This window comes from Alexandromys fortis, unplaced genomic scaffold, assembly GCF_014885135.2.
Source record: "Alexandromys fortis isolate MF-2015 unplaced genomic scaffold, M_Fortis_MF-2015_v1.1 scaffold_216, whole genome shotgun sequence".
In the NCBI taxonomy this organism is placed as follows: Eukaryota; Metazoa; Chordata; class Mammalia; order Rodentia; family Cricetidae; genus Alexandromys; species Alexandromys fortis.
This window is the reverse complement of record NW_026068089.1, coordinates 1,588,347-1,615,976: the sequence shown is the minus strand read 5'-3', so window position 1 is coordinate 1,615,976 and position 27,630 is coordinate 1,588,347. Positions and strand designations below refer to the sequence as shown.

General features: G+C 50.0%; 2 protein-coding genes across 3 annotated transcripts in view; both read left to right on the top strand.

Moving 5' to 3' along the window:
- Galnt6 (polypeptide N-acetylgalactosaminyltransferase 6) overlaps window positions 1-21,437 on the top strand; it is a 39,312-nt gene extending 17,875 nt beyond the window's left edge. For both annotated transcript variants that reach the window (XM_050122517.1, XM_050122516.1), the window contains exons 5-12: window positions 9,518-9,667; window positions 11,001-11,235; window positions 14,327-14,444; window positions 15,655-15,855; window positions 16,320-16,451; window positions 17,011-17,112; window positions 18,654-18,806; window positions 19,804-21,437. In XM_050122517.1, coding sequence (XP_049978474.1) covers window positions 9,518-9,667; window positions 11,001-11,235; window positions 14,327-14,444; window positions 15,655-15,855; window positions 16,320-16,451; window positions 17,011-17,112; window positions 18,654-18,806; window positions 19,804-19,917 — 1,205 coding nt within the window. In that variant the 3' untranslated portion in view covers window positions 19,918-21,437. The remainder of the gene's footprint in view (window positions 1-9,517; window positions 9,668-11,000; window positions 11,236-14,326; window positions 14,445-15,654; window positions 15,856-16,319; window positions 16,452-17,010; window positions 17,113-18,653; window positions 18,807-19,803) is intronic.
- Window positions 21,438-25,627: 4,190 nt separating this feature from the next.
- On the top strand, window positions 25,628-26,389 carry LOC126488776 (glutathione S-transferase P-like). Its single transcript, XM_050122457.1, has one exon. The coding sequence runs from the start codon at window positions 25,689-25,691 to the stop codon at window positions 26,319-26,321; it is 633 nt and encodes a 210-aa protein (XP_049978414.1). The 5' UTR covers window positions 25,628-25,688; the 3' UTR covers window positions 26,322-26,389.
- Window positions 26,390-27,630: the final 1,241 nt, after the last annotated feature.

The window sequence follows — 27,630 nt, the reverse complement described above, 5'->3', positions numbered from 1 at the left end:
CAGTGACAATCAGCAAAATCCAAGTCTAGAAGTATAAACAGCTCAGTGTCTGACCTTTGGAACTCACGGTCTTCTGAGCTCCAAAAGGCCCCATTTCTCTAGCTCACGTTCACAGCACACTTAGCTCCTTTGTGGGCCCAGGCTAGCTCCAGCCCACAGCTGCTGCTGTCCTCGGTGGCTGTTGTATGCTTTGCATTTCCATAATGCTGGAGTCTGTGCACAACTGGGCTTTGCCTTCATCAGTAGCCTCTCTCAGGTTCTGTTCTGGGACCCTGACTGGTCCAAGCCTCTGCTGTTCTTTATGACCTCTTCAATCCCGGGGTTTCTTCTGAAACTGAGGCTGCACCTGCACTGGTGGTGTCCCCTGGCCTCTTTCAGCGTCGAGCCTCAGCTCTTCCCCATGACCCCTTTATGTCTTAAAACCAGTACCCTGTGTGACTCTTCCACATGACCAAGTTCAGCTGGCTGCCAGTGCAGAGGTCTTGCCTCAGTCTTCTCTGGCCCACAGCTTCCCAGAAGAGTTCACTTCCTGGTCCCGGCCTCTCGCTAATCACAGCCGAGTCTTTGGCTCTAGCTGACCAGAACCACAGATTCTTAATTCAAAATATCTCATGGCCCCAATATAATCTTTAAAGGACCCTCAAACTTCCCTCTGAAACTTTGCAAGCCAGTCTTCTATCCTCTGCTCTGCTCTGAGCGTTGTCTTCTAAGCTCCCATACCAGCGCCGTAAGCTCTCAGCACTGGATGACTTTTCTAGCCAAGGTGCCAACATCCTTCCACAATCCTCCCAAAAAGCATGGTCAGGTCTGTCACAGCAACACCCCACTCCTGACTCCAGTTTCTGTATTAGTTAGGTTTTCTATTGCTGTGACAAAAGAAGTGTCCGGGAAAGGAGAGGGTTTATTTCACATTGTAGTTGTTGCTCAGCATGAAGGGAAGTCAGGACAAAAACTCAAGGCAGGAACCTAGAGGAAGGAGTTGAAGCCGAGGCCATGCATGAACACTCATACAGCTTGCTCAGTCTGCTTATATAACCCAGGATCTCCTGACCAGGGATGGCACCACCCGCAGCGGTCTGGGCCTGCCCACATGGACCACTAATTAAGAAAGTGTCCCATCAGCTCTGAAGCTCAGGCTGATCTTTTGGAGGTGTTTTCTCAATTGTTGATCCCTCTAGCTTGTGTCAAGTTGACAAAAAAGAAAAGAAAGAAAAAGAGCAATCAGGACAGTACCCTTCATAGCAGTCAGCAGATCTGTGTTCCAAATACATTCCTAGTTAAACTACATTATTATGTGTGTCTGTGTGGGTATACGCGTGTGAGTGCAGGTGCCCTAGGAAGCCAGAGATCCTCGGAGATGGAGTTACAGGTGGCTCTGAGCAACCTGATGCTGAGCTGGGATCCAAACTCAGGTCCTCCAGAAGAGCAGGCTCTCTCCAGACCCCATTCCTGTGTTTGCCAGGGGCTGCCCCCGTGAGGGGACAGGTCCCTCAGAGGATGGAAAGAGTAAGTGAGAGACAGAGAGAACCAGTCCCTGATGATGTGGAGAATCTTGCAGCCTGAGTGACTGGAAGCCAGGGCGCTACTTTATACAGAATTTAGTAAGCAGGGATACATCCATGTTGCTCCAAAGCATAGATCCTGTCATTCTGGCTTTGGACGTGTGTTTCACCTCCTCTTGTTCATTTTGTAGTCATCAATAATCTATGACAGAACAGAGTTATCATTTCCAATCATTTCCTCTCAAGTTTTGACATCATTGATAAGCAGTTTTCATTTTTAATTATTATTACTCATTAATCCCATAACCCGATTTTTAAGAATCTAGAGGCATATGACAGCCTGCTCTCTGGCTGCCAGCGTCTGTGGCTACAAGGGTACTAGGCCAAAACAAAATCTTCCAGCCATCCCAGGCCTGCTGCTGTGTCCAAGTGTGTATTATTAACTCTTAATGGTCATAGTGCCCAAGAAAGATCCTCAGGCAGAAGCTGCTGCAGCGCTTCAGACTCTGGCATACTACAGTGCTCACATTTATATCCTTACAAAGTTTGTTTACAAATCGAATCCTGGCATTCTGTTGTCCCTGGGTCATATGACACCACAGTTGCTCTGCATGTGCCAGTTTTTCCAGGAAAGGGGGGTCCTGACATCTCATTCTTCCTACACCGTTCTTATCCATCAACATAAGCCTCCGTGGAGGGCAGAGGGCACTTCAGCTCATCTGACTTTGGTGCCGTGTCTCCCACGTGATTGCTGTGTATAGTGGGAAGAGGCTTGCAGGCTGATCCTGTGGCCAGCTCCTCCAGCCCACTGAATTTTGTTGACCTTTTTGAGTTTACTTTGTTTTGAATATCTTGTTCCTGCATAAGTACAGGGACAGATGTTTAAAGAATGTCTCAGAGCCTCATAAAGAGACCTCTGGCGTCTTTATGTGTGCCACAGCCTCCAAGGCATGAGGAAGACCTTCAGGTAGATAAGGATATCTCCCTAAAAGTGGGCAGGGTAGTATCTTCAGGATTATCCTGGGAAGTTAGAAGCAGTACTCCTGGGAGAAGGCATAAATGATTCATAAGAAATTTCCCATCAATCTAACATCCCCAAATTGTACAAATATTCAAAGTCCCCCAAGTATGCAAGAGGTGGAGATGAACACCAAAGGTGCCATGGGGCCATCCTGCGGCTCGGCTTTGCTGGGCCTTTGTCCATCAGCTGTGCTGGCCTTATGACTTCTGCTATCCCCATCAGACATGGCTGTGCCAGATGTTCTCTCTGCCACCTCCAGTTTGGCCTGGCTCATTCTTTTGTTTTGTTTTCTGTGTATAAGTGCCTTGCCTGCATGTAGGTCTGTGTACCATGTATACACCTGATGTCTTTGGAGGGCAGAGGATTCCCTGGAACTGAAGTCACAAATAATTGTGAGTCTCCGTGTGGATGCTGGGAATTGGACACAGGTCCTCTATAAGAGTATCCAGAATTCCTAACCACTGGGCCATCCCTCCGGTACCCACACACACTCGCTCTTAAGGCCACGTCTGTCATCTCTGACTTCTCACCCGAGAACTCTGACTGGTCCTCTTCATCTTCTGAGTCCTGCTTTGAGACTGTATGATGAGATATCATTGCCCACAGTGACATTCACTGCCACATCTCTACATGTGATCCTCGGGCAGTGCACATGCTGTAAGAAACGCCCCTCTCTGAGCCTCTCAGCCTCCGGGAAGCCTCTGAGTGCCATTCTGAGGAACAGAAGAACTGTGGGTCAGCAATCTCAGCCTGTCTATCCACACAGGATAAAATTTCCCACACGTTTGACTGTTAGATCAGATTAACTGGCTCTTGTTACACACACAAAAGGACTGCCTCTCTGCTGGACAGTGTGCCTGCTCTCTGTCCTCCTACCCAGGTGCCCCACAGCAGCTCTGTGACCATGATTATGTGGGCATTTGATACTTGGGGGAGGAGACTTCACCCCTTCCTGCCCTGTCTTCTTGGAGCTTAATTTCTTGGTTTTATTTATTGGTTTTTCAAGACAGTATTTCTCTGGGTAACAGCCCTGGCTGTCCTGGAACTCTCTTAGCAGACCAGGCTGGCCTCGAACTCAGAGATCCACCTGCCTCTGCTTCCTTGTGTTGTAATTAAAGGTGTTCACCACCACCACTTAGTTGCTTAGTTTTTTTAGTTGAAAAGACAGAAAATTACTTTATTTTTTTAGATTTGTTATGTATATGAGCGCCTTGCCTGCATGTATATGAGTGCACCATGTACGTCTCTGGTACCCGTAGAGGCCAGAAAAGGGCATTGGATCCCTGGACCTGGAGTGAAGGATGGTTGTGAGCCACGATGTGGGTCCTGGAAACCAAACCCAGGATCTCTGCAAGAGCAGCTAGAGCCCTTAACTGCTGACCTATCTCTCCAATACTTTTATTTTGTATTTTTTAAAATAAGACCGTGAACATGTCTGTATAAGGATATGTGCACAAGAGTGTAGCACCCACAGAGGCAAGGAGAGACCCTGGAGGTGGAGTTCCAGGTAACCATGAGCCACCTGAAGTGGGTGCCCCCTGCCAGAGCAGCGAGGGCTCTTAACACAGTGCTGTCTCTCCAACCCCCAGAACATCATTTTAGATAACAACGAGTCTATGAAGCAGTTCCCGTAAGAGAGAGAAAAGGAACAGTGCTAGGCTACTGAGTCAGGGGACCCCTTCAGCAGAGATGCCAGGGAAGGCCGCTCAGGCTGTCCCCACAAAGTAGCAGCCAGCACAAGGGCCCTCGGGCGTGGTGCGTTGGCGAGAAAGCAGGCTGTCTTGGCTAAAAGGAAGTGGGCAAGGCAGCCAAACACACGGATACAAAAGTGAGCAAGGGTGAGTCACGAGGCCTGTGTAAGCAGTGGCAAGTGAGTCTGCTCTTCTGTGAGTGGCGCACAGCCCAGGGCGTGCTGCCGTCACCATTTTTTGCTTACTTTAACTTTAGTATATGAATTTAATCTTTTTCTTTAAATTTATGAACAGTTCTTTTGTGTGTGTGTGATCAAGCTGAGAATCAAGCCAAGGCCCCTGTGCATAATAGGCAAGGCTCCTGCCTCTCAATCTTGACCATGTTTTTCCTTCTCTCTTTTTTTTTGGTTTTTCGAGACAGGGTTTCTCTGTAGCTTTGGAGCCTGTCCTGGAACTAGCTCTTTAGACCAGGCTGGTCTAGAACTCACAGAGATCTACCTGCCTCTGCCTCCCGAGTGCTGGGATTAAAGGCGTGCGCCACCATTGCCCGGCTTCCTTCTCTTCTTAAAAAAAAAAAATCTTTTAGCCAAGTATGATGTCGCTTGCCTTAATCCAGCACTTGGGACTGAGACTCTGTGAATTTGAGGCCAGCCTGGTCTACATAACAAGTTCAAAGTGAGTCAAGGCTACCAGCCGGGGGGCTAAATAGAGAAACTGTGTCAAAATTATTATTACTGTATGTGGATGTACATGTGTGCATGTGTTTGAGTACAGCTCCACACATGTCATGGTACATGTGTGGAGGGTAGAGAACAACTTTTGGGCACTTCTCCCTTCTCCTCTGACTCTTCTGCCTCTGCCTCTCACTGTAGGAGGTCTGGGTTTGCAGATGCATGCCCCCACACCTGACTTTTTTTTAAACAGGGGTTCTGGCGATCAGATTCATGCCATCAGCACCGTGCTTCGACCCTCTGAACCCTCTCCCTGGCCCCATCTTTGACCCTAAATCTATCCAAACTGTCATGCAGCCATCACCACTGCTCTCTGCAGACCTTCATCTTCCCATGTTGCACCTCGGTGCCTGTTAAAACCACAGTGCTGTCTGCACCAGCACCTGCTGCCCCCATCCCGCCTTCTGGCTGTTGCATTTGAGCACTCTGGCTCCTCCTCCTATTATAGGTGAATAACATATATAGCATTTGTCTTTGGGGGCTGGCTTCTTTCACATTCCATAGTATTTTCAAGGTCTGGTCTGTGGAGCACGCATCAGGCTGAATAACATTCCCTGGTAATGATAAGCCTCATTTGCTTATGCATTCATATGTTGGTTTTGCAAGTGGCTTTTATGACTAATCCTGCTATGAACAGGTATACAAACATCTGTTTCAGTCCCTGTTTTGAATTCTTTTTCATCTGTACCCAGAAGTGAAATTGCTAGATTATATTATGATAAATCTGTGATGGATTTTTTATTTTTTTATTTGTTGTTATTTGGTTTGGGTGCTCCCCTCCCCCAGTGCTGAGACGTGAACTTGGGGCTTTTCACTCGTTGGGGAGACTGTTCTCTCCCTCCACTCTGTGGTCCAGTAATTGAACTCAGGTTGTCAGGCCTTCATAGCAAGCACCTCCACTCACTAAGCCATCTCACTGGCCCTGGATTTGTTTTTAATGCACCTCTGAAACACTGTTAGTGAAATTATCTAATTGTAGTAGACTAAAGCAGCAGAATTGTGAGCCTGAGTCCCGCCTAGACCCCATAGTGACACCACATCTTCAAAAACAAAGTTCATCGGATTTACAGTTTTAAGAGAGAACGCTGAGGAGCAGGAGGAGGCCAAGAATAAAATACAGTTAGTTGAGTGTGTGCTTAGCACACACAAGGTCCTGTGTTCAACCCACAGCAGACATTGTCACACATGATGGCACATGCCTGTAATTCCAACACATGGCAAGTGAATACAGGAGGATCAGAAGTTCAAGGTCATCCTCAGAGATGCCAAGGGCTGGGAGGATGACGCAACACTGAAGAGCACTGGGTGCTCCTTCAGAGGACCCGGGTTCAGTTCCCAGCACGTACCTGGCGGGTCACAGATGTCTGTCACTCCAATTCTAGGGATCCAACACCCTCTTCTGACTTCCATAGGCACTACACATATATAATGTACAGACATACATGCAGGTGAAATACCATACACATAAATTAAGTTTTTAAATTAGTAACTGAAAAGATGAAAGAAATAATAAGAGTTTGAGGCTAGCCTGGATTAGAGACCCAGGAGAGAAAGTGGTGGTGAGATCTGGGGCTAGGGCATTGCTCAGTGGTATAGCATTTACCTAGCAAGCTTGAGGCCATGAACGCGGCCTCCATCATCATCGAACATAAGGAGAGAGAGAAAAGAAACTGCGTGCGTGTATTTGTGTGTGTGTGTGTGTGTGTGTGTGTTGTTTTGTTTTGTTTTTCAAGACAAGGTTTCTCCATGTAGCCCTGACTATCCTGGAACTCGCTCTGTAGACCAGGTTAGCCTCAAACTCAGAGATCCACCTGCCTCTGCCTCCTGAGTGCTAGGATTAAAGGCAGCTCGATATCTAGAACATTCTGGGAAAGTATGGAGGAGTGGCCGGGAGAACAGCTGACTGTGATACCTGGAGTGACAGCTTGCTGTTGAGTTGACAATGGAGCTTTAAAGAAGGGAAAAGGCAGAGAGAACCCAGATTGGCGCCATGGCTGAGTGGCTAAAGGGTTGCTGGTGTAGAGGCCACGAGGTAAGGCTGGGAGCGCAGACTTGCACTGAGGTGCAGGGCTCTGCAGGGCTGGAAGAAAACCTTGGAGCTGTCAGTCACAGAAGCATTGTGACCTGTGGGCTGCATGGGGCAGAGGAGAAGGGTTTGCCTGTCTTGTGGACTCTCATCCTGGTGAGTGATAATGTCACAAACTGTCATTGGCGGGACCTGAGAGCACAGGCTAGCCCACCTGTCTCTAGACTCAGCCTTGGGTCCTATGTCCAGTAACCCAGAGGTGGGACAAACGGTGGATGATGTGGGGAGTTGTCTGACTTTTGTGCAAGGACCTGAGGCCCAAAACCAGGAGCCCCCAGCCTGGCCCCCTGAGACTGGAAGGAAGGCGTGGGAGAACTCTAGAGCACAGGGCCCTGGAAGTCACAGCTTAGCGCCTCTCACTGTCTTACCACACAACCCACTTCCTGTGAGGCTTGCCATGGTTATCTCTACCATGAGCTTCCCGTGAGCCGCGCTGAGCAGGGTCTCTGGAGACCTCAGCTGAGCTGCTGAGAAGGTGACACCACAGTTGAGCTCCTCCTTCCTGTCAGCAACACCTGGCAGGGGCCAGGCTGGGGCTCACATATTCTGTGGTGGCCAGGCTGGGGCTCACATGTCCCGTGGTGGTGATGGACACTCCCTGTCCAAGCCTGTGTCCCACCCCTGGACAGTGCATTGCAGACACTAAGTCACTGATGGGTTGAAGCCACCACGTGAGACTAAATTGGAACAGCCAGGTCCAGGCACCAAAGACAAGAGGCTCCATTTCTGAGACAAGACAAGCCTTCCGCTCAGGTGCCTTCCTGGAGGGTGTCATTCGCAAGGGCAGTGGGTCAGGAACACTTGCCTACCAGGACTGAAAAATAAAGACCAGGAGGTCACTTTCGAAGCTTAGTTTCTTTCCCCCAGGCTCTGCTCTCCCTGGCAGTGACCTCCTGGGGTCTCACAGGGAAAGCAGCAAGACCGTGGATAACTAAGAGGACCAAGAAACACCCTCACCCCAATAAACTCACACCCCTTAAGTCCTGGTAGGTAACCTCAGAGCTCTTAGAGGAGATAAGTCTTCACACACAGGCTGCTTAGGACCCCGGTGCCACCGTAGGGTTTGCTGGGGTGACCTGGGCTCCCAGTCTTGACTTTCCATCTGTTAACCCTGGGGTAAACAGGCACGATGTCACCTGCTTTAGTGACTGGCACATGACAGGTGTATGTGTGTGTGTGTGTGGGGGGGTGTTTGCTATCAGTGACAGCCCAATAAATTGTTTTCAGGGCCTATGATTTATAAAACGCGGTATCCAGAGAGAGGCCCAGTGTGAGCCACAGTTTGAGGGAAGAACACAAACAGTCGTCAGAATTGTTTTCCACTCCTAAAACTACAAGCGCCTCCATTTCACACAGTTAGGAACAGGAGAGACTCTGGAGTTAAGAGCGTGCACAGCTCGAGCGTGCACAGCTTGTCCAGAGACCCAAGTTTGGCACACTGGGTGGCTCAACCCTGCCTCTAACTCCAGCTGCAGCGAGCCTGCCATCCTCCGGGCCTGCAACACTGCACAGACACGCACACATATGTGTAATTTAAAAACACAATCTTCTTTTCTTTGTTTTCAAAACAGAACAGTAAGCCAGGAGTGGTGGTGGCTCACACCTTTAATCCCAGCACTCGGGAGGCAGAGGCGGGTGTCTGTCTGTGAGTGTGAGGTCAGCCTGGGCTACATAGTGAGTTTCAAGGCAGCCAAGACAGTGAAACTCATTAACAAAAATACGTTAAAATATAAAGATAATTGATGTTTCAAGATGGGATCCTTCAAAATAAAACTAGTTTAGATGTCCTGAGGATTTTAGGTGGACTCCCCAGAGCCCTGAGGGAGCACTACACGCTATAGCCAGAAGGAGCCTCTGCAGGTGTTCCTTACAAAGGGAAGCCCCGAGAGAAGTCCCCGAGGCATGGTCTGTGCGTGGAGCAGAAGGGGCAGCACAGCTGAGAGGGAGGAGGCAGGGTGCTTCCTCAAGAGGAGCCGCTGCTCTGCAGAAGGGTCCTCCCTGCTCTAGCAGAGGGGTCCTCCCTTCTGTAGGCTCCTGTTGGGCCGCACTAGCCCTGGCAGGTTGCCCACCACCTACTGTGATTGTCATGATGTCTTGCCCCCAGGCAGTCTGTTCTTAAGACACAGGCTCACATCTGCCATGCTCCCTGCTGTAGTTAGTCCCTAGCTTGTGCAAGCCTGTGGGCATGGGGCTCACAGTTTCTTTTATATATAATGTTCTCTTATGAAAACCATGTGTTCTTCTTGGGCATGCCCAGCACTGGAGAAGGGAGGCAGAGGCAGGATGACCAGGACCCTGATGACAGGCCTCAGGCAGGGCTTCCTCCCTGTGTGTCTCCGCTCTCTGCCTTCGCATCCTGGGTAAGGGATCTGTACGGTGTGTGGGAGGGGTTGGCATTCAGACCTACTGAAGACCTGGGAGTACCTGGGCATGGTGCCCACAAGGGATTAGTGAGGAGCTGGTAACAGTGGCCTTGTCCCTTCCAGAATACCTGAAGGAGAGGCTGGAGCAGCACGTCCAACAGCTGCAAATCGTGAGGGTGGTGCGGCAGCCGGAGCGGAAAGGCCTCATTACAGCCCGGCTGCTCGGAGCGAGCGTGGCGCAGGCTGAGGTGCTCACCTTCCTGGATGCCCACTGTGAGTAGCAGATGCCCGCCCGGTGGAGGTCTAGCTACCTGCCCTTCACCACTGGCAGATGAGGAAGGGCTGAGGCTGTCCTGTCCTGTTTCAGAAGTAAAGAGACTTGGTGCTCTTCCATTTTTGCCCCTTCTTCACACTGACTCCAGGCATGGTTCCTGAGTGAGACTAACCATGAGGTTTGGTGACTCGGGACAGCTGACAGTGACTCCGATGGGCGTTTACCCTCCCCTTGTGTGGTCCTAAGAGAAGCCCTGTCCCCACTCCAGTGGCCACCTACCCTTCCCTTGTGTGGACCCAAGAGAAGCCCCTGACCCCACTAGGAACACTCCTGTGTGGGATTTTTCTATAGGACTATATGGAGTTTAAAAGGCCTCCCCCTTGACTTTTCCTGAAAGAACAATAGAACCCAGAAAACTCTGGACTGGTACCAGGAACCCAAGTTCCCATCTGGCTCGGCCTCAGTTTCCTGACTTACCTAACAAGATATTGTTAAAATAAAGTAAAATAGGGGCCCCAAAATGACTTAGAGGTTAAAAACACTTGCAGAGAACCAGGGTTTTAATCCCAGCACCCACATAGTGGCTCACAACCATCCATAACTCCAGTTCTAGGCGATCGAATCCCCTTTTCTGAGCTTGCAGGCACAAGGCACACATGGTACACAGATATACAAGCAGACAGAACACTCAGATACATAAGGTAAATAAATAAATAAATCTTAAAATATAAAGTAATTTTATATTTTAAAATTTTATATTTAAAATAAAAGTAAATATAAAATATAAAGGTAAATTAAATAAATCTAAAAAATAAAGTAATGTAGAACCTATGTTCATTTAAAGTCAAAACTGTCTAGGTATGGTGACATGTGTCTGTTATCTCAGCATTTGGTGGCAGAGGCAGGGGGATCACTGCAAGTTTGAGGCCAGTCCACTTAGTGCTCAGTATAGTGAGTTTGAGTCAGTGGAGACTGCGTAGCAAAGCTCTCAGGAGGAGAGAGAAGAAAGAAGATCCCACCCCTGGGGGAGAGCAGCTCCACTGTAAGAGCTGGGCGTTGACATGTGCATGCCCTGGAGGACAGAGAGCCCATTCTGAAGCTACATTCATGTGGGGGTGGAAACCCTGAGGACATGGGCTTCAGGTTCCTGGGAGTTCGCGTCTGATTTATGTTGACCAGGTTGCTCCCCCAAAACCTACCGTCCCCCTTCCAAAGCCACAACCACCTTTCAGGGATTCTATGTGCCCCCCCTTGCCCTGGGCCTCCTCTGAGGTTAGAGGATTCATCTATGGCTGGGCCCTGACCCCCACCCCTTCTGGTCTGGGTCTGCAGGTGAGTGCTTCCATGGCTGGCTGGAGCCCCTCCTGGCTCGCATCGCTGAAGATAAGACAGTGGTGGTGAGCCCAGACATCGTCACCATCGACCTTAACACATTCCGGTTCTCCAGACCTTCACAGAAAGGCAAAGCCCACAGCCGGGGCAACTTTGACTGGAGCCTGACCTTCGGCTGGGAATTGCTTCCTGAACACGAGAAACAGAGGCGCAAGGATGAGACGTACCCCATCAAGTAAGGAATGCACCCTGCTGAGCCCCCACCCTGGTGGCCTCTGCCCACTCAGCTCCGGGGGACCTGTACCATCCCACACCAACATCCGCTAGGTGCTTTATCAAGCCACAGTCCCTGTGAGGTAGGTCCTTTTGTTAGCCTGTTTTACAAGTGAGACTGCAAAGCCAAGGTGCTAAGCAGCTAACTTCGGATCCTGCAGCTAGCACAGGGTAGATGACCTGCGTGCCCAGCATGGTCCCTACCGCCTCACACGGTGATAGCTTGGTGATAGCTTGCTCCTGCTTACTACTGGCCGTCTGCCAGCCTGTGCACCCCCACCTCACTCTTTGCTCCTATATCTAGGAGGCCAAGGCCTCTGCTTGCAGAGCAGGTGAGGGACACTGTGTGGAGGTCATTGCTGAACAATCATTGTAATAGGTAGCTATGGCATGGGCTCCCAGGCTCCCAGGTTACTGTCTCGGGAAAGACTCAGAGAAAGGAAACAGGTGCTGGACCCAGTGGTGCATGCTTGTACTCTGTCTTAGTCAGGGTTGCTATTGCTGCAATGAAATACCAAGTCCAAAAAGAAGGCGGAGAGGAAAGAATTTATGTGGCTTATGCTTCTACATCCTAGTCCATCATAGAAGGAAACCAGGGCAGGATCGCAAACAGGGCAGGAACCTGGAGGCAGGAGCTGATGCAGAGACCATGGAGGGGTGCTACTTACCGGCTTGCTTCACATAGCTTGCCCAGCTTTCTTTCTTATAGAACCCAGGCCCACCAGCCCAGGGATGGTACTCCTCAAAATGGACTGTACCCCAATGGCCCTCCTCCATTATTCACGAACTAAGAAAATGCCTTAGGCTCACCAACAGTTCAATGTTATGGAGGCATTTTCCCATTTGCAGCTTCCCCTCTCAGAGGATGTTAGCTCAAACTATCCAGCACATAATCCGAGCCCCTCAGGACGCTGAGACAAGAGGATCACAAATTCAGGAACTGTCTGGGCTACAGTGATTTCAGGGCCAGCCTGGGAAATCCAGGGAGACTTCTGAAAGCTAGAATGTCTGAGGCACTGCGACGTGAGTCAGCGCTCAGTGGAAGAGCTCATGCCCAGCTGTACAGAGGCCTAGGTTCAGTCTGAAGCAGGGCAGGGTGGGGAGAGGGAAAAGGAGCAAGCACAGGCTGTGTGCTTCAGTTTGAGGCTTCAGCTGCCGTGCACTTTTCATTAATGAGACACATCAGAACCGTCTAACTCCGCCAGCCACCACAGATAGCCTACTGGTGTTCTCTTATTTGGGGGGGGGTAGATTTGGGGTTTTTATAGTTGCTTCAAAATGTGAAAATCAAACTGATCCTGGCCGTGCACATCTGAAACCCCACCTTCAGAAGGGAAAACAATACCAGAAGTTCAAGTTATCCTTGGCTAGCCAGTTCAGGCCTGCCTTGAAGAGAGCCTGTGAAAAAAGAGTAAAAACCATGTTTTACCATAGAGCACTAATTCTCAACCTTCCTCAAGCTGCAACCCTTTAATACAGTTTCTCATGTCGTGGTGACCCCAACCATAGCATTCTTTTTGTTGCTACTTCACAACTGTAATTTTGCTACTGTTATGAATTTCAATGTAAATATCTAATATGCCATCCCAAAGGGGTCATGATCTGCAGGTTGGGAACCACAGCCATAGTCTTCTGACAGCAAGCAGGCTAGGTAGCTGACAGCTAATGTGCTTAAAGCCTACAGAGGCTTGCCTCTCGCTCCCTGCCCTCCCAGCATCTACAGATTGCAGGACTTTTGTTTCTTTTTGTGCTGTGTGTGTGCACGTGTGCAGATGTGTGTACAGGTTACGCATGTGCACATGTTTTTGCATGTGTTGTGGGCACATGTGCAGGTGAGTGCTTCTGCTTGTGTGTTCATGTTTCCAAGGATGGTGTTGGGACTCATCCTTAAGTGACCTTCCACCTCGTTCATTGAGGCATTGTCTCCTGGTTAAACCTAGGACTCACCAACACAGCTGGGATGGCTAGCCAGCCTGCCCTGGGGTCCTGTCTCTGAGACCAAGTAGCAGGCAGGTTGTCATGTCCACCTGAATTACCCAGGGTTTCAGGATCTGAACTCAGGCCCTCACACTTGTGTAGCGCCTTCCCTGCTGAGCCATCTGAGCCATGTTCTCCTGCCCAGATCATTACAGATTTTAGGCTAGCCAGAGTCCCAAAGTTCAAGGAAAGCCTGGACTATAGAGTAAGACCTCTCATCTTGAGAAACAAAACAAAACAAAAAAAAAAAAGAGGGGAAAGAGAAGACAGAGGAAGAAATATACACTCCCTGCTGACTCTGTTTGTCTCATAGGAGCCTTTGTTTGGCATGTATAACAACAAACCCTCACTCCACCCAGGCCGGGACCAGGCACACAGCAGCACGGGCAGGGCACCTGGCCCCCACCCCTCACTAACGTCCTAGCTCGACGGCCTCTGTAAGACCGTCCAGTGGGAGAACAAAGCTTCAGTGTTTGAGGAGTGAATGTGCACTGGGTTCAGGTGCTCTGGCAGCACACACTTTGTACTGTGGTCCTTCAACACTGGTAACTCGTCCTAGTTCTCACAGAGATGCCTGAGAGGAGAGCTAAGGGACACAGGGTCCCAGGAAGCAGGCCAGGATATACAGGCATTTTCTAGAGGCTACCTGTTGAGATGAGTCTCCAGTGATGTTTCTGAGTGGCGTTTGTCTTCATGGCCAGTTTGTCAGCGATTCCCCCAGTCTGGGCACCTCTCAAGTATCCTCAGGAGCAGGTCCACCTCAGCACTTCATCTGGAGCTCTTGAGCTCTCGGGCTCTCGGAGCTGCCTGGGGCTACTTGGGCTGCCGTAGTTCTCTTTAAAGACGGAAGGAGTGACAGGAACCCAGTCCTAGCATGACGGCTTCTCAACTGAAATTCCTCCTAGAATGTGACTGTGGCATCGGGGACTCAAGAGCAGAACCAGGGAATCCCCCACTTCCCCAGACTCCTGTGACGTCTCCTTGCTACACTGGCCCAGTCTTTACTTGGGTCTGTGCCTCCCTGCCTTCATTTGAAGGCATGGTACATGTGCCTCTCCCTGCCTCTGCCTCTCCAGATCCCCGACGTTTGCTGGTGGCCTCTTCTCCATCTCCAAGGCCTACTTTGAGCACATCGGAACCTATGACAGCCAGATGGAGATCTGGGGAGGGGAGAATGTGGAAATGTCCTTCCGGGTGAGAACGGAGAGAGCTTCGAAGGGGAAGGGGTGGGGGATGACAGGCTGTCTATCAAGCATTGGTACCTTCGAGGATGTCATGTTGGAATGGACTTGAAAGGGTATCTGCTTCCTGCCCTGGCTTCCGGCGAGGGCAGTAGGACTCTGGAGCTGAGTCCGATAGCTTGAACCAAATCCCAGGACAGAACCTCTAAGAGGGAAGGGATTGTGGGAGCAGTAAGGATTGAATTTAGGTATTGGCTGTTTTATGAAGAATGTGGGAAATGATCTCAGTGAAGGTGAGAACGGGTCAGGAGCCAGTTTACCCCCTCCAGTTTGTAAAAATCAGGCTCCTCTCCCCATGTCAAAGGACACCTGCCCTGGGGGCCTTTGGGTTTTCAATAAGCTCTTCCTAAGAGAGAGGAGAGGTGGGACCTGGTTCTGATGGAGGCAGAACTCTGAGGAATTCTGAGGATGAGGCAAATCCAGACAGGTTAGAAAGGATTGCCTCTGAAACCCGCTAGTGAGAAAGTAACTAACAGGAAAATGAGCTCGTTAATGGAGTCATCCCGGTACCTGGCGTGTATCAGGCACATAATTGCTGTCTGGTGTTCCTGTACCTGTGGCTGTGGATTTCTGTTGCTGCCGTATATAAGTGAATAGCAGGTGCCTCCCAAAACAGGACCCAAAGAGCCCAGTGGGAGGGATGTCTCCAGCCAGCAGCTAGCACAGAGAAGGGCCACCAGCCAGTATCTGGTTCTCACTTTTGGTGAGCCTCTGACCCAGATCCAGGATCTCTCCTGGGAAGCTGGCATGCTCAAGGCCCAGTGGTCACGGGCCACCGACTGGTGCTCTGGTGTAGGGGAGGCCAGCTGTTCTGTAACCCCTGGGAAAGTGTCCATGCTTTCAGATCAGAAAGCCAAGAACCCAGAGCTGAGAGTAAGCCATAGCACAGAAGTAAGCGACCGTCTCTTCTCTGGCATGAGCCCTGGTGACTCAGGACTGCACACCACATCCACTAATCCAGAGCAAGCGGCACAGACAGCCTGGACATGGGTAGCTGCGCCATAGGGGGAAGCCCGCCAATGTCTCTTTCTTCAGGGATGGAAAGGCAACATATGCTCCCATCCTAGGACCTGGGCTAGGTGTTCTGGGGACTGAACAGAACTGCTTGGAGGGACTTGTCATCCAGCCTCCTGAAGGCCCCATCCTGTCTTCTTTTGTGTCAGGTATGGCAGTGTGGAGGCCAGCTGGAGATCATCCCCTGCTCTGTGGTGGGCCACGTGTTCCGTACCAAGAGTCCCCATACCTTCCCCAAGGGCACCAGTGTCATTGCACGCAATCAGGTGCGCCTGGCTGAGGTCTGGATGGACAGCTACAAGAAGCTTTTCTACAGGAGAAATCTCCAGGCAGCAAAGATGGTGCAGGAGGTAAGATGTCCGGTGCCTGGTGAGGGAATCATGGAATTCCAGGCCCCCAGTCTGCTGCCCATTGGCAGGGCCTTCCCTTCTCTACCCCTCTGTCTCCCTTCATTCCTCAGAACTCTATAAGCTAGCCCCGTGAACACAGGGCTCCGAAGCTAGAGGGCTGGGGGAGCCTTGGTTTTGCCTCCAGGGAGGGTAGGAAAGGAAGGAAAGGGATAGGAAGGAGAACCCTCACTGGAGGAACGGCTCTGACAGGCTGACGGGGAAGTCACGGGATGTGAGGAGTGTTGTGAGGTAATGAGGTCCCCAGGGTAAGACAAGAGCTCAGGTATTACATGTGAGGCTGAGCCCGGAGCCATGATGAGCCAGGGAGAGCGGCGTCAGTGTTCCATGTTGTCTGGGCTGCTCAACCCAGACAGGAAGACCTGGGCTGTGTCACTCACCTTTTAGGGGACTGACTTGGTTGACAGAATAATTTCGGTGACATTTCGGAGCGACTGCAGCTGAGGGAGCAGCTACACTGCCACAACTTTTCCTGGTACCTGCACAATGTCTACCCGGAGATGTTTGTCCCTGACCTGAACCCCACCTTCTATGGAGCCGTGAGTTAGCTTACCCACCACCATGGTACCCCAAAAGAAGTTAAGACCACTCAGCCCAGGAGCAGCCAAGCCGAGAGGATGGGGAGACAACTGGGGGCTTCCTTGAACAGTTAAAATCCTGATAAAGGGGGCAATCTGTGAGGAGTGATTCTCAAGGGCTGAGTCTGGGAGAATACCCAGGAAGGTGTGGTAATACGCATTGCTGGGACCCATCCGCACTGTTTCCATCCAGACGTGGACAAGTCCCAGGTGATGGTGAGGATAGCTCCTGTATGCTAAGGACCTCTCAGGGCCTGGCATCCTAAGGGCCTGCTCATCTTTCCCTACAAAGGGCACCCATCCCTGCCCTGCCCATCCTTGGGGCTTTTCTGCCACACCTTGTTATTAGCTCCAGACATCTGGTTCATGCCCAGAGTGGAAAGGCCATTCCAGTGGTGCCCATGCCCAGCTGAGCTATCCTGCCCATGCCCAGCTGAGCTATCCTGCCCATACCCAGCTGAGCTATCCTGCCCATGCCCAGCTGAGCTATCCTGCTTCCCCTCTGCTCACCTTTGTGCAGATCAAGAATCTCGGCACCAACCAGTGTTTGGATGTGGGCGAGAACAACCATGGAGGGAAGCCTCTCATCATGTATGTCTGCCACAACCTTGGCGGCAATCAGGTAGATAAAACATGCTCACCCCGGGTAGACCAGGAGCCCATCTCTGAGGCACCTCCTCTTCCCACAGGCCCCCTTTCTCTATTCTGAATAGTTCTGCAACAGAGGCCATGCAGAGGGAGGAGTCACCCCTGTGGCAGGAAGCAGCCAGGCTGAATGGAAAAGCATGACTCACACATGAAGTGGGCCACAGGGCTGGCATCATGCTGGGCACTAGAGGATGAGGGGATGCTGCCAACAGAGAGGGCTGTGGAGAGTTGCCAGGCATTCTCTTTCACCTATACTCAGCTTTTATCCTTAATGCTCCCCTGGCCAGAAAATACCGCTCTGACTCCACCTCTAGTAGTGACCCCCAAACAGCTACCTACGGACACCCTGGAGACGTCCCTATGCCCCAGTGCTCCGGCACATCCCTGAGGGTAACTTGTATGCCTCTGCCTTAGTTTGTGTACTGTTGCTGTGTTAAAACACCAGGAAAGGGTTTTTAGACACGGGGGCTCCCCATGTAGTCCTGGCACATGCTATGTAGACCAGGCTGGCCGCCTGCCTCTGCCTCCTGAGTGCTGGGATTAAAGACGTGCACCACCACTGGCTGACAGGTTTGGTTTTGGTTAGCTTCTACATCACAGTCTATCACTGAAGGGAGCAGGGCAGGAATGTGGAGACAGGAACTGAAGCAAAGGCCTTAGGGAACCAGTGCTAACTGGCTTGCTCTCCGGGCTCGCATTCAGCCGGCTTCCTCCCCACCAGGACACAGGAGTGCCACCTCCCACAGTGGGCTGGGCCTTCTCATTAACCAAAAAATGCCCTGCACCCTGGCCTATACTGGCCTTCATCAGGCCAATCTGATGGTGGCCTTTTCTCAGTTGAGATTCTTCTTCCAGATGACCCTAGTTTGTTTCTAGATAACAAAACCAACCAGCATGCTCCTATCCCGTCCCTCAGATATCTGGTACCCAGATCTGGTACACAAGATGAAGGGGTAGCCGGAACTGACCGCGGAGACATGCAGATGCAAGCAAAGCCTTTTTAGGTGGTCCATTGGTGAATATCTTTTATGTCAATGGTGATTTATTAGCCAACCTAGAACCAGCAGGTGACTGTGATGGCATATGCCATGGGCTGGATCACAATGTTCTAGTAGTTGGAAGGCTGGTCATGAGTTTGAGACCAGCCTGGTCTACATGACAGAAATCTAAGCCAGCCTTGGCTACAAAACAAGAATCCGTGTCACACACAAAAATGTAGGGCTAGCGTTCCAGCGTATGACTGCATAGGTGGTGCTTATATGTATAAGGCTAAGGTGAATTTTAATTTATAGTTCAATTATAGTGCAAATAATTTATAATTCCATGCACTGTTAATCCAGTATAACGTGTTGTGGCAGCAATCACTGCAGCGACACAAATCACTAAAAGTCGCAGCACATTCCCACCTCCTCCCCAGGAAGTCCTCTAGTTGGCGCTGTCGGGCAAGTGGCTTTGGGAAGTAGCAGGGAAGCTGCTCCCCTCTGCCCCAGAGAACATCTTTGTCTTGACTTGCAGTACTTTGAGTACACATCCCAGAGGGACCTTCGCCACAACATTGGGAAGCAGCTGTGTCTACACGCCAGCGCTAGCACGCTGGGCCTCAGGAGCTGTCGGTTCACTGGCAAAAACAGCGAAGTGCCCAAGGACGAGGAGTGGGAGTTGACGCAGGTAAGTCGGTGGCCCAGAAAGCTAGGGACCGTGAGTCCAGAGCAGCGTCTGCCCTCTTCTCCCTCATCTTCTTCATCTTCTGGGTGGAAGGCACAGTGGCTGTAGAGTCGGTCCATGTCTGGTCATGTCTGGGCCCTTCTGCCGTGGCGCCTTTTAAGGCTGAATCCAAACAGGTGAAGAGACACTCATGGTGCTTCCCTGCCTCGCATGCCAGGTTCTAAGCAATGCTCAGGCATCCTCTCTCTTAATCGTTTAGGGGCTCCGTCCCAAAGGACGATGTCCGCATTTCTACCAAGTAGTCAGATGAAATTCAACAAGCTTGTCTGGCCCAAGCTTCAGACCTCCCTGAGTCTCTGCAAGTCCAGGGTCTGTCCTCCCGCCACACTGCATGAGGTGGGCGGTAGAGTCTCTGGGAGTCCAGGGTCTGTCCCTCCCTCCACACTGCATGAGGTGGGCGGTGGAGTCTCTGAGAGTCCAGAGTCTGTCCCTCCCTCCACACCGCATGAGGTGGGTGGTAGAGTCTCTGGGAGTCCAGGGGCGCGAGGTGGGCGGTAGCCACTCTCATCACCAAGCCCGAGCTCTACTCACTTCGGTCAGCTGCTCAGAAATAAAGAATGGCCTAACCATGAAGCTACCAGAAAGGACAGAGCCAAAGTTTCTGCCAGAAACAGAAAAGTGGGGAAAGGCAGCTATGACCCCAAGTTTTTGAACCTGGCCACCCTGGAGAAAGGGAGGCCCTGAAAGGGTGGTTTTTTGTTTTTTTTTTTCGATCAGCCATGGTCTTACAGTCTTTAGTGACCACCATCAGGCTGCCGTGGTGCGTGGATCTTCGGGAAGGACGTGGCAGTGTCCTCTCTGTAGCTTGCCTGGTTTCCTTTGCCTTTTGTCAGCTGCGCTTGTCTTGTGGTCCCCAGGCTGACCCTCCACTGTGTTGTCTTTTGTCAGCTGCGCTTATCCCGTGGTCCCCAGGCTGACCCTCCACTGTGTTGCCTTTTAGGATCAGCTCATCAGAAACTCAGGATCAGGCACCTGCCTGATAACCCAGGACAAAAAGCCAGCCATGGCTCCCTGTAACCCCAGTGACCCCCGCCAGCTCTGGCTATTTGTCTAGGCCTGGGGTCAACCCCAGTGAAATTCAACAAGCCCCTCAGGACGTGGTGTCACCAAGCATCTGGATGGCTTCTCCCCTGCTCCTCTGGAGGCCCGAGAGGTGGATTTCTAAGCCCAGTGGCCATCAAGGCAAGACCTTCTTCTCGCAACAACACTGGCGCCATTTTCTTTCCTCCAGTGGAAGAGACCAGCAGGTCACATACTTCTTGGCCCAAGGCCTTCTTCATCCTCTAGAGACAATGGCCTTTAAGGCAAGCTGAAAGTTCACCCTGCAGAGGGCCTGGACGTGCAGAGACCACCCTCCGTCGTCAGCACACCCTAGTGCCAAATTGTTCTGCCTTGCACAGAGTGCCTTTATCCCACAGTGTTTGTGCACTTATCCACGGAAGAGACAGGAAAGGAACCCCCATTGGACCAATAGGAAGGTTGAGACTGAGCTGGGATATAGCTCAGGGAAAGGCCCTGGGAAACTCCCTAGCTCCACAGAAAAGAGGAGAGAAAGGCGGCCAGGAGAGGAGAGCAGAAACAGAGTCGAGGCCCTTCCTGCAGTCACACACTCGGCAGGTGGCTCAAGCTGGGGCTAAGGCCCCGTCTTTGGTGATGAACCAGGGCTCCATCCAGCACACAACAACACTAGACCATGCACTGCCAGCCTTGCTGGTTCTTGGCCCCCTCTGACCATTCTGGCTGGCCTCCAGAAAGTCGGTTAGCAAGATGGGAGACCACATGGAAAATCCTGGGCTGTTAGTGTTGCAAGAAGTTCATGGGCTCAGGCATCGGTGAGTCTCAAGGCTTAAGGCCTTGGCCCCTTTGTTCTAACCCATAGACAAGGAGATAAAAAGCAAGGCAAGAACTAGACACGAAGGTGCAGGCTTGCAGTCTTGGTACTTAGAGACTAACACATTTCCAATCCAAGGCCAGACTGAGCTACAGAGTTCAACCTTGTCTCGAAAGCAATAAAAAACAGCATGGGAATCTGAGGGCAGCACCTTGCAGCCCCGAACTATGGTAGACCAAGTGTTTAATTTGTTTTTCAGTAGAAGCTAGATAGGTGTTTTCCCAAGGTCACCTGGCAAGATGTTTGGCAGCTCTGAGACCAAACCCCAGATAACGCTAATCAGAGTCCTAGCAAGTCTGAGGGCTCAGTGACGGTGTACAGAAGACTGGAGGACGAACGCCACCAGCTGTCCTTGTTCAAGCGCCCAGTGTGGAGCTGACGTGAGAATGCCAACCCTACTACAATCAACTTGGATCCCACTGTTCCACCTGGAATAAAATAGAAATGTCCAGCAAGGCTTTGGAGGGCTTCAGTAGCAAGTTGTCACCACACGAGGGGGCCGTGGGATCGCAGCTGCCCCATGGTCCATGCAACTGCACTTGGCAGGAAGTCTCCCGCTTTCCCTGGGAGAGTCAGGGGTGGTCTAGCCAAAGAAAGCGGAACTGGTCAAGCTATGATCCAGGGTGGGGGAAGGGAAGAAAGACATGTGGACCCAGCGGAAATAAAGGTTTTATGGTATTGGTAGAGGACGTTGTATTGGGCTCCACTCTCTCTGTTCTGGCTGAAACAGATCGGGAAGAACTACACTGTCCTAGTACAGCCACCGTCACTTAGCTGCAAGCATCCTCTAGCCAGTGAAGTGTGTGTAGGTGTGAGATGTGCCCTTCCCCCATGGACTCCCACTCGAAATGTCAGCAAGTCCCAGGATGTGCTAGTAAAGGAAAGGGCCTCATTCAGTGACAGCTGACCCCGTTGAAGGAAGGGCATGTCACACGCAGCTCCTCAGTATGAGCCAAACCACGGGAAGGTCGAAGGGGCCTGGGAAACAAAGACAGTAGGTTGAGGTGGTGATGGGAGTAGAAGCTAGAAGGTGACTTTGGCTTGTCCCAAGGCAGAGGCAGCTGGTCTACATAGCAAGTTTCAGGCCATCCAGGACTACAAAAAAAGAAAGTCTCAAAAAAAGAAAGAGGGGAAGCAGGGTGTTGGTGGCACACGCCTTTAATCCCAGCACTTGTGAGGCAGAAGCAGGCAGGAGGCAGGTCTCTGTGAGTTCAAGGCCAGCCTGGTCTACAGAGCAAGTTCCAGGACAAACCCTGTCTCAAAAAAATAAGAAAAAAAGAAAGAAAGAAAGAAAGAAAGAAAGAAAGAAAGAAAGAAAGAAAGAGGAAAAAAGAAAAGTAAAGATATACAGGAAAAAAGAAAGGGAATGATGACTGGGCGGTTAAGAGCACTGGCTGCTCTTCCAGAGGACCTGAGTTCAATTCCCAGCACCCACATGGCAGCTCATAAGTGTCCGTAAATCCAGTTCCTGGGCATCTGACACCTTCCCATCATTGCACATAAAATAAAGTAAATAAATTATGATTTTTTTAAAGAGAGAAAAGGAAAAGAAAAGAAAGGGGGGACTGAAGAGATGGTTCTGTGGTTAGGGATTCTGCTTATCCATTGGACCTGGATTCAATTCCCCACAGTCACACAGTGATTCAAGTTCCTCATCAGCTCCACACAGTGTGTAATTCCAGTTCTGGAAGACTCTGAGCATACCAGCCACATGCGTGATACACAGACATACATGCAGCAAAGCCCATAGAAATTTTTAAGTTTTAATTTTTAAAAAGAAAAATTTAAGAGCTGGGGAGAGTTCGGTCAGTAGCATGGGTCTGGCACTCACAGGCCAGGTACAGTGGACATGATAGACAGCACAAGCCAGCAATTCCAGCGTGCAGGAGACAGACGCAAGATGAGACATTCACATCATCAATTACACGGGGAGTTGGATGATGTGGGAGTGTCATATATCAATCTGTTGATTTCATTGGTTAAGTTATAATAAACCAACTGCTTGGCCTCAGCTTAGAACATAGATGGGAGGAGTAAACAGAATAGAATTCTGGGCGGAAGAGGAAGTGAGGTCAGACTCTGCTCTGCTTCCGGAGAGAGACCCGACAGAGCAGAGACGCCATGCTCAGCTCTCCCAGGCAGATGCACGCAATGAAGCTCCTCCAATCCCGGATGGATGTAGGCTAGAATCTTCCCGGTAAGCGCACCTTGGGGTGCTTACAAACATCATTAGAAATGGGCTAGTCCAGGTGCGAGAATTAGCCTGTAAGGGCTAGAGTTCATGGGCCAAGCAGTTCTTTAAATGAATACAGTTTGTGTGTTGTTATTTTGGGCATAAGCTAGCCAAGCGGCCGGGGTGTTAGGGACGCAGCCCCGACGCCGCTCTTATTTCAACAGTTGGAGGCCAACCTGGGCTACAGCAACAATGTTCGGATCACATGGGCATGAAGGTGACCATTCTGGCTCCATTCATTTCTTCAGATCTTAAACTGAAACACTTCGTGGGTCCCCAAATGCATTCTGGACCCTAATCACTGTGAATGAATGAATGAATGAATGAATGAATGAAATTTATGCCCTGGCAATGCTGAAGCATCCATGGGCAGCCCGTATATGGTGGTTCTGTTGAACTTGTCCATATTGGGTTTCATGGTCTAAGTTGATGAGGACGACTGACCAGGTCTCTTCCTCAAGAGGGCACCAGACCTCATTACAGATGGTTGTGAACCACCATGTGGTTGCTGGGAATTGAACTCAGGACCTTTGGAAGAGCAGGCAGTGCTTTTAATGCATACCATTAAGAGAGGCAGGAGGATCAAGAGTTCAAGGCCTGACTGGGCTTCAAGCACTGTGGCTACTGGCTAAATCTGCCCCTACGAGAGGGGGTTGAGTTGGAGCTGAGAAAAGCTCAGGGAACTCACAGAAAATGAAAGCTGCCCTCCTACCCCGGAACTGGCCCAGATAAGGGAAGAGGCATATATGGCCGGAGTGTTGAAAAGGCTAAGGCTGGCTGCCTCACTGACCTTGCCCAATTCAACATCATCCTTAAAACCCACCCAAGACTATCCTCAGGCCTACCAAGGGTCCTACCTTCTCCAGCCCGCTGCTGCCCCCACCTAACCACTTTCTGATGGTTTAATTTTGAGATAGGGTCTCAAATAGCCCAGTCTGGCCTCAAACTCTGACTCACTCTACAGCAGAGGGTGACCTTAAAATTCTGCCCTCCCACCTCCGCCTCCTAAGCACCGGGGTCCTAAGCCTGCACCATCATGCCTAGCTATATTTGTTTGTTTTCTCCTTCCTTTCTTTTATTGTTTTGACAACCTCACTTAATGTAGCCCCAGGTTCCTGTGTTGCTGTTTTGATAGAATCTCATTTACATAGCCCTATTTACCTGAAACTTGGTCACAAACTCAGAGAGATCTACCTGCCCTTGCCTCCTGAGTTCTCAGGTTAAAGGCGGGTGCCACCACCCCGGCCATATATATTCTTTAGAAGTGATAACTGTCTACCGCACGAAGCATAGATTTCCCCATTTTCCATGCATGTGCACAGAGTAGACATGATCACATTCATAACTGGCTTCCTTCGCTTAGCATGCCGGCAGCGTCTTCTCATATCAGTCTAACTCATTCCTTTTGAGAGTTTGCCATATGGCAGCTTATGAACCCAGCACTGAGGCAGGGGAATTACAAGGTAGAAGCTAACCTGAGCTACATAGCAAAACTCTGTCTCAAAAAATAACAAAAGAGGGGGCTGGAGAGATGGCTCAGAGGTTAAGAGCACTGGCTGCTCTTCCAGAGGTCCTGAGTTCAATTCCCAGCAACCACATGGTGGCTCACAACCATCTGTACTAAGATCTGGCGCCCTGTTCTGGCGTGTGGGCATACATCGAGGCAGAATGTTGTATACATAATAAATAATAAATAAATCTTTTAAAAAAAATAAATAACAAAAGAGTCGCTGCTGGCCCAGGCTGTGCCGGGAGACAGCATCTATAGCACTATTAATAAAAACCCAGAGACAGATACTGGGGCTCAACCTGAAGTCAGAAAAGCAAAACAGCCAGCCACTGAGTCTCACCTCTACCTCAGTCCAAAATGGTGATGGTAACCCTGCCTCCAGGAATCTCAGAATGAGACAGTGTCTGAGAGCTGTCTCTTCCCATTTTATATTCATCTCTAGTGCTGGGATTAAAGGTGTGTACCACTACTGCCTGGTTTCTATGGCAACTAGTGTGGCTACTGGGATTAAAGGTATGTGTCACCACTGCCTGGTCAGTAAAACATCAGTGCAGCTGTTTTACTTTCTGATCCTAGGCAAGCTTTATTTATTAAAATACAAATGGAATATCACTACAAGCTTCACCACCCACCACGAGTCATAGCCACAGCAGAGGCCTCCAGCAGCTACCCAACCTCAGCCATCAGAGCCTCAGCCTTAGTCCCACCTACACCTGGGCCACAGTCACCAGAGATGCACCTGAGGACTGACCATCAGCACTGTGGCCCTGCCTGCACCTGAAGAAGTGCTCGACGGAGCCACAACCCAGCCACACCAATTGAAGGAGAAGGGACCCTCCCTGAAGCACAAGCCGACTGGGGGAAGAGATGGGTACAAGGTAAGAACACACACTAAGCAACACAAAGAGCAATACCACCAGAAACTAGTGGGTCTTGACAAGAAGACCTGAACATCCCAACGTAGGTGAAGCAGAAAAAAACAACACTAAAAATAATTTTATGAAGATGATTGAGGCCCTTAAAGAGAAAATGAAAAACTCCCTTAAGGAAATGGAATAAAATACAAACAGAAAATTGGAAGAGATAATAAATCCCTTAAAGAAAACCAAGTGAGGCTGGCTCCACACCCAAGATCCGTTACTGTCTACTCAGCTCGGAATTCGTGCCTCCGTCTACGTCTACGCAGCAGCCATGCCGCCGTACACCATTGTCTACTTCCCAGTTCGAGGGCGCTGTGAGGCCATGCGCATACTCCTGGCTGACCAGGACCAGAGCTGGAAGGAGGAGGTGGTGTCCATAGATACTTGGATGAAAGGCGTGCTCAAGTCCACCTGTCTGTATGGGCAGCTCCCCAAGTTTCAGGATGGAGACCTTACCCTGTACCAATCTAATGCCATCTTGAGGCACCTGGGCCGATCCCTTGGGCTTTATGGAAAAGATCAGAAGGAGGCTGCCCTGGTGGATATGGTGAATGACGGGGTGGAAGACCTTCGCCTGAAATACATCACCCTCATCTACACCAAATATGAGGAAGGGAAGGATGACTATGTGAAGGCCCTGCCTGGACACCTGAAACCTTTCGAGACCCTGCTGTCCCAGAACCAAGGAGGCAAAGCCTTCATCGTGGGTGACCAGATCTCCTTCGCCGATTACAACTTGCTAGATCTGCTGCTGATCCACCAGGTCCTGGCCCCTGGCTGCCTGGACGACTTCCCCCTGCTCAGTGCCTATGTGGCGCGCCTCAGTGCCCGGCCCAAGATCAAGGCCTTCCTGTCCTCCCCTGACCATGTGAACCGTCCCATCAATGGCAACGGCAAGCAGTAATGTAGGGAGAGACCGGAGCTGCCTGTCCTCCTTTCCCCAGCACTAATAAAGTTTGTAAGACAGAAAAAAAAAAAAAAGAAAAAGAAAACCAAGTGAAAGCAATCAAACAGGTGAATGAAATGGTTCAGGACTTAAAAACTGAAATAGGGGCAATAAAGAAAACACAAACCAAGGGAAATCTGGAAATGGAAAATCTGGGTAAACAATCAGATGCAAACATAACCAATAGAATGCAAGAGATGGAAGAGAGACTCTCAGGAGTTAGAGATACGGTAAAGGAAATAGATGCATTGCTCAAAGAAAATATTAAATCCAACAAATTCTTAACACAAAATATCCAAGAAAATATGGGACAATGTAGTGGCATTTCAATTGTATTTTATTAAATAAAGCTTGCCTGAAGATCTAAAAGTAAAACAGCCCTACTGGTCAGCCTTACAGACCAGGTTATGGCAACACACACCTTTAATTCCATGAGCCATAATGGCAGACACTTTTAATCCCAGTAGCCACACTAGTTGCCATAGAAACTGAGCAGTGCATGCTTTTAATCATGGTGGTGCATGCTTTAGTCCCAGTCCGAAAGAAGATAATAAAACGGGAGGAAACAGCTCTCAACAACACAGGCTCATTCTGAGATTCTGGGAGGCAGGATGGCCATTTCAGACTGAGGTCGAGGTAAGAGCCAGTGGCTGGCTGTTTTGCCAGCTAGGAGGACCAAGGGAACTGAATCAAAGACCCAGATATTAATCCACACACTTATGAACACCTGATTTTTGACAAAGAAACAAAAAATATAAAATGGAAAAGAGAAAGTATATTCAACAAATGGTACTGGCCTAACTGGATATCCACATGTAGAAAGAATGAAAATAGGCCATCCAATGAAATCGAATCAAACACCTGGATATTAATCCACATTCCTTCGAACACCTAATTTTTGACTAAGGAGCAAAAAATATCAAATGGTGTTGAATATATAACAAATAGTGCTGGCATTACTGGATATCAACATGTAGAAGAATGAAAATAAATCTATATCTATCACCATGAACAAAACTCAAGTCCAAATGGATCAAAGACCTCAACATAAAGCCAGCCACACTGAATCTTATAGAAGAGAAAGTGGGAAATACACTTGAACACATTGGCATAGGAGGCCACTTCCTAAACATAACCCCAGTAGCACAGACACTGAGAGAAACAATTAATAAATGGGACCTCCTGAAACAGAGAAGCTTCTGTAAAGCAAAGGACATGGTCAACAAGACAAAACGACAGCCTACAGAATGGGAAAAAAAATCTTCAC

What these genes read in the sequence shown, in the direction of transcription:
- LOC126488776 (XM_050122457.1), top strand. Translation starts at nt 25,689, where the DNA reads ATGCCGCCGTACACCATTGTCTACTTCCCAGTTCGAGGGCGCTGTGAG.